Below are 6,385 nucleotides of genomic sequence, written 5' to 3' on the forward strand. Positions count from 1 at the left end.
ATGATCGATCATCATTCACCTTTTATTGTTAGTGTAGGCTCCCAGGCACATAAATTACTAGAGACAACAACATTACCCACAAATTCCAAATGACGGTCTTCCATTTGGTTGCCTTGGATAATCCCATTTCGATCAAACATGCAAGGCTGCAGATGAACATATATGACTCTATCAACTAATAGCACATATATTCATCCCAATGGATTTCATCTGGCCAAGCTACTAATGTAGGACTCAGACATTTACGCTTGCTGAATACCACTGGGCCAGGTCAAGTTTTTAACAGGCTTTAGAATTGCTTCCACTTCGTGCAAAAGTTCTTCATCTATGCCCAAAGTCGACAACTCCACTGCAGCAGCTACATTCTCCTCCACCTTGAATCAGATAAGCACCAGATGGTTTTTCAGGTAAGCACAAGATGAACAATTCCTTCAGAGTATATCTTTTCAAGCTAACATGTTTTAATTGATAAAATATATGGAAGGTACAAACAATGCCATTTTTGCTTCCTCCTGTGGTATACACTATTTTTATAATATTAGGTTTGTATTACTTTAATTCCGGAACTAACATTACATCATGTTACTATTTGTTTCCTCCTAGTAGAATAAGGACACAAATTTACTGCACTTTTTAGTTTCTAATAAGGCCTAATATTTCAGCACTTGTTCCAATTTGAACAAATACACTACCTATTAACAAAGCAGTAAATAGTCAAAAAAATTATTAGGCTATGTTTACTGGAAAAATACAGGTCACAATTTAATGGCTCATCTGTATTAAAATTCGAAGCAGCATTGGAAAACAGGCAGAAGCTAGTACATAAACAACGAAGACTGTTATGTTCAATGTGGTATTACTCCGATGATTATCCGACGAGAACAATATTATTTCTCTCCAAAACTAAAATGGTTATTGTACTATATTATTTTCCCTTGGGCATCCACATGTGAGTAGATCGAGCCAAATTTGCTTTACAGAATGACTAAGCACTCAGCAGGTGGTTCATCGGGTTTAGGCAGGTTCAGGCATGGAAATGGGATATTTAACATGTACATACTTAAATTTATGCTTAAAGGATATGCTGTGTAGAAGATCCACTAGAGTGAGGCAAATTGAGTACCTGTTCTGGAGAGTTCATTCCAACAAGAACTGTAGAAATTTCATTGTTCATCAAGCTATACTTTATGGCTAGCTTTGTAATATGTTTCCCCTTCTTTCTACAGTGATCTGCCGCGGTCCTGCATGCCAGCTGATAACAGATCGTGTTATACATGGCAATTGATGGATTGGTTTGACACATCAGACAGATCGTGTTATACATGCCAATAAGATTTCTCAATTTCAACTACTATTTCACCCACGAGAGTGTAACAGATGTAATAATTATCTTCAAGAGCTTTTACTGAGAGATGTATTGCAAATTGTTCAGTTCTTGTTTGTTAATTAGGCTCAGTTTGCCATCAATGAACTGTACTGAGATGAACTTATATTTCATAATCTTCTGTGAAAAAATAACCACGAAAACAAGAAGAGGTTAGTTAACAAAACGACTAAAGTAGGCAATAGCTAGTTGGGCAAATGGGACTGCCAGTTTATCATAAACCAAGCATCCTTAGTATGGAACAATGGGTTAGAAGGGATTCAAATACAACACATAAATCAACTTGAAGAATTGGAATATACATGCTGCTTTGCAATTGCACTCTCGAGATATCCTCCACAAGAGACTTGAGGTAAAAACACATCGAAAGGGACCATTGACCACTCTACCATTCCCTTTCTATGGCTCTCTCTCCCTGCTTCACTAAACTAGGGTGAACCAGGATCCACCAAACGAAAATGGGACAAGCGGTTATTGAACTTTGGACAAAACCAGCGATCATGTTTACGAGTCTCATGAACTTCTCTTTGTACGTGGCAAACGTAATTATAACAGCATAGGGAATAAATTTATTTTCCGTAACTTGCAGAAAGAATCAAGTTGACCAACTTATTAATTCACCTATGTAACCTGTGTACATAACTTCACAGTCACCACTTGTCACCTTCGGATAAGGATTTTGGCATAAAAATGTTTCTTTTTAGTTGCTATTTACTTTAAACCTATCACGAATAAAATTCACAAAATATGTTCCAGTGTCAGAAAGTATACCTTTGAAGTCACATACACCTACATCCACATGGACATAATGATGCTGTAAACAGTTTGTTCAATGAAATTTGAAGTAATGGAATTTTAAGGTGGAATTACTTAGTTTTTGTTATTCACGTTCCATTGTTTTTGAAAAACTGTCAAAACAAAAATATTTAAATTGATATTTTAGAACTGACAAAAAACAGAAATGAGCAGCCGAATTGTGATAACTGAGAGTTTAGTCCAGAATGTTTGGTCCAATTTCATATAAAATTTCCTAATCCTTCTTAATTGTCCCTCATTTTCCATCTCAACAACCCCTACAAACCAGCATTCCTTTATTTGTTACGTGGGGAATAGTAGTAGCAGGAGTTTTATTCAGCTTTCATAGTCAATTAGAGATAGGAAGTGCGGGGATTAACACTGTTAGGTAGCACTACGTGTAGGAGACCAATAAGGACAGAGTCGGCTTAGCCTACAGGACTTGATCCTACATAGAAAGGATCTTGATTGTACTAGAGAATACAAGCAATAATCAATAAAGTATGGTTTCCCTAATCCCTGTTCTCTTCATCACTAATGTCCGATACCCTGCTACCGGTCTACCGCGCGCAACAACTCAAGTCATAGCTTGTGATAGAGGATTGGGTTCTGCTACGCAGATCCACTCGACGAGCAAAGAAGTATGTGTTGCTCATTGACTGTTTGAACTATCCTAGTTATTAGTAGCTAACCAAGTCAGAGTAGGGTGGCCAAGAAGCTTCTTGCCGATGCCCCCAGGCCCAGGGTGACGGCACCACCTCTCTGGCGACGCGTCGGTCCTCAAGCTCCATTATCTGTATCAGGCTGCATATTTTGGCAACGCAAGTGTATCTTTGGCGCCTTTTTACGGCATTGAAAAAAGGGGAAATGTCCAGCGTTAATGTTTGTATCGGTGTGCTCGGGAGCAAAGTGCTCAGTGCTGTCAGATACTCAGATTCCTTCAAGCCGAACCATGCGGTAGCACTTGTGATGCAGGGCTAGGATGGCGTGGCAGCGCCAGCACGCCATAATGTGTTAGGTGAAATTTTATTTTTGCCACTCTAGCTTTTCCTCATCTTCATTATGCCACTCTAGCTTTTGACATTTCACTTTTGCCACTCTTAGTTTTTGACAATCATCACAACTACCATTCCGTGGCAAAAGCAAAAGTTCCAGAGTGGCAATTGTGATGCATTGTCAAAAGCTATGAGTGGCAAAAGTGAAATAAAATTATTTTGCTTTCACCACGGAATGGCAATTGTGATACATTATCAAAGGCTACGAGTGGCAAAAGTGAAATGTCAAACTCTAGAGTGGCATAAGGAAAATTGGCAAAAGGTAGAGTGACAAAAACAAAAGATTCCCAATGTGTTATGCGTTAGTCGTTTTCTTCTAAAAATAGGATGGTACCAGTATCTTATATCTGGTTATTCTACCTACAATAGGTGATTTGTGAAGAAATAGCTTGTCCTGCAAATAGTCGGATGAAAACGAACACAAATCGTATTACAGCAATACCTTGAGTTCTTCTGGTGCAGGGTGCCACTCAGGTGGACCGTTATCCGTGAGAAGCCCCATAGCAAGGGGTGAAGCGCTGATCACCCCAACACCTTTGCTCTTCAAGTACGGTAGCAAATCCACCAGTGCGGTATCATTGATTCCGTAGTGGCAGTACGACAGAACCAAATCTACGGAGCCGGGAGGCACCCGGTCAAGCACGTAGGTGAAGATGCTCAACGGCAATCCAGTAATTCCAATGAACCGCGCCTTCCCACTCTCCTTGATCTTTTGCAGCGCAGGAATCGTCTCTTTCACAATCTGCAAACATCCAAACAGCAATACATGGTGTTACAGGATCAATCATGGGTTAGAGGTGGTAGAGGGAATTCGTCGAACAGGTGGTGGGCGGCGAGACCGACCTGGTCCAGGTTAGTGAACTCGATGTCATGGCAGTGAAGGATGTCGACGTAGTCGAGTCCCAGGCGCGCGAGGCTCTCGTCGATGCTGCGCGTGACACGGGCGGCGCTGAAGTCGAAGCCTTCCTTGTAGCGGCCGCACTTGGTGGCGACCACGAAGCTGTCGCGCGGGACGCCCGCGAAGCGGAGGCAGTCCCCGAGCACCGACTCCGACACCGTGCCGCCGTAGTACCTGCGAAGAACAGCGGCTCAGGCCCGCGGGAGGCGGGGGCGAAGGAAGGGGAGAGAGTGGCGGGGCGGGCGTTACGGGGATGTGTCGAAGAAGTTGATGCCGAGGTCGAGGGCGCGGCGGACGGTGGCGCGGGCGACGTCGCGGGGGACGTCGCCGAAGACGTTGCCGAGCGGGGAGGCGCCGAAGCCGACGGGGCTGACGCGGAGGCCCGTGCCGCCGAGGGTGCGGAGCTCCATTGCTCGGGTTGGTGTTGGTTGCGCCGAGCGGAGGTGGGTGGTCGTTGCCTTGCCTGCCTGGCTGATGGTCCAGCTCGTCGTGTCCTTGTCTTGTCTCGGCGGGGAATTTGCGGGAGAGATGGTGAGGCGGCCATACCTGGCCAAACGGGCCGGCCCATTATAACCGTGCCTGGCCCGGCACGGCCCGCCAGGGCACGATTACTATACGGGCCTGCCGTGCTGGCCCGCGTGCTGCGCCCCCAGGCCCAGGCACGGCCTAGTTAGTAAACGGGCCGGCACGTTGGCCCGTTTAGCACGGTGGGCCGCATATTTTCAGCCTATTATTTGACGCACCGAGCGTTTTTAGCCTATTTTTACATATTGGGCCATATATAGATGTATAAAAAATAAAGAAAACTTAATCGGGCCGTGTCGTGTCGGCCCGCGTGCCTAGCCTCCAGGCCCAGGCATGGCCCAGGGCGTGCTGCGTGCCTGGCCCGGCCCGTTTAGCCCGTGCCGTGCCTGGCCCAAGGCGGGCCGTGCGGGCGTGCTCACGGGCCGGCTCGAAAAAACTGGCCCATTTGGCCAGCTATAGAGGCGGCCTCCACGCGCTATAGTTTTTTTCTTTTAAGCCGAACAGCGACTTTACAGCGTGTTTGGTTGCATTGATTTTGGCTCGGTTCAGCAGGTTGAATACCATTCTTCTGGACAGCGGAGGAGAAAGTAATGGAGGGAAGTGTCCTGGGATACAATCTGCAGACCTGTTTGCTCGGAGGGCCAGGCGTTAAAAACCTGCAGTTGCAAGCACTGACACTTCGAGTAAGGTAGGAATGGCTATGGAGAAGGCCGTGGCAGGATATGTGATGTAGGATAGAACCTTAGAGGCCGATCTTTCACGTTTGGAGCGGATCCCTACGAGGAACACGAAGAACACGAGGAGGGGAACGAGAGAGAAAACACGAGAAATCACTCAACCAACAAGAACAAAGTAACACATGTGCTAGATCATCGAGGCACGAGGTAATACAAGATCCAAATCCAACAAGAGACGATACAAAGGGTAACCGGTTCTTCTACGTGAGGAGGTCTTGATGGTCTTCTCCGAATGGAGTTCTTGAATCCAGGTGGATCTTCTCCGAAGAGGTGTCGGTCCCTCACGAGGAGTAGATCCGAATGGATGAGCGAGGCTCTATCTCATAAATGAGCTAAATCAACACTAACCCTAGCTAGGAGGTGGGAGAGGTCTATTTATAGTCATATTGCAAATGAGGGGCGAAGTGAAGGGGTACATGGGCATCGGCCCGCAACTGGGCGCGGCCAGGGGGCGAACGTCTGGTGGCTCGGGATGGCCCGGTCGTCCGTAGGTCTTCGGACGTCCGTAATTTGGCTTCTGTGGTCGACTGCACGGTCGTCCGGTCTTCCTCGGATTTCCATTAATTTGGTTCTGTTGGGGAAGTGTCGGCCGTCCGGAGGGGCTCGGTCGACCGGAGCCTGGGAATCGTTGGACGTCCGGCCGTTGGAGCTTCTATTGTCCTGGTTTCCATGTGCTATAGCAACCTCCAGGGGTCGGATGTCCGGGCTGGGCCGGTCGTTCGGAGCCTATAGCTTCCGTGGCAGCTCTTCTTCTTGTCATTCACACTTGGTGTCCTCGCCTTCTTGTCCATTGAATGTAGTTGTTCCGTGGCTTTCCTCCAAGCACCTGATCACACATAGAGTCTCCGCATGAGGTAGTAGCCACGTCTCGTAAGTAGAGAGTGGGAGTTCAGAAAGGAGCGAGTTCACCTTATCTTCGATAGCCTTTGCTCGAGCTCTTGTCATGGGTCCAAGTGGTGTCGTGGGAGATGTAGGTACGTCCATGGGGATG

At 46.5% G+C, this 6,385-nt stretch overlaps 1 protein-coding gene across 1 annotated transcript; it reads right to left on the minus strand.

Annotated features, from left to right (window-relative positions):
• Positions 1-4,620, minus strand: LOC119307458 (L-galactose dehydrogenase-like). Its single transcript, XM_037583534.1, has 5 exons — positions 4,382-4,620; positions 4,078-4,306; positions 3,677-3,976; positions 1,124-1,252; positions 1-374 (listed from the first exon to the last, which is right to left on the minus strand). The coding sequence occupies exons 1-5, from the start codon at positions 4,540-4,542 to the stop codon at positions 243-245; spliced, it is 951 nt and encodes a 316-aa protein (XP_037439431.1). The 5' UTR covers positions 4,543-4,620; the 3' UTR covers positions 1-242.
• Between the last annotated feature and the right edge of the window lie 1,765 nt (positions 4,621-6,385).

Source organism: Triticum dicoccoides, chromosome 5B (genome assembly GCF_002162155.2).
Source record: "Triticum dicoccoides isolate Atlit2015 ecotype Zavitan chromosome 5B, WEW_v2.0, whole genome shotgun sequence".
Taxonomy (NCBI): Eukaryota; Viridiplantae; Streptophyta; class Magnoliopsida; order Poales; family Poaceae; genus Triticum; species Triticum dicoccoides.

Bases quoted from the DNA above. Each gene is read 5' to 3' on its own strand.
- LOC119307458 (XM_037583534.1), bottom strand. From the start codon at position 4,542: ATGGAGCTCCGCACCCTCGGCGGCACGGGCCTCCGCGTCAGCCCCGTC. The intron at 4,307-4,381 runs GTAACGCCCGCC...TGTTCTTCGCAG, and splicing joins AACTTCTTCGACACATCCCC to GTACTACGGCGGCACGGTGT. The intron at 3,977-4,077 runs GTCGGTCTCGCC...GGATGTTTGCAG, and splicing joins AGTTCACTAACCTGGACCAG to ATTGTGAAAGAGACGATTCC.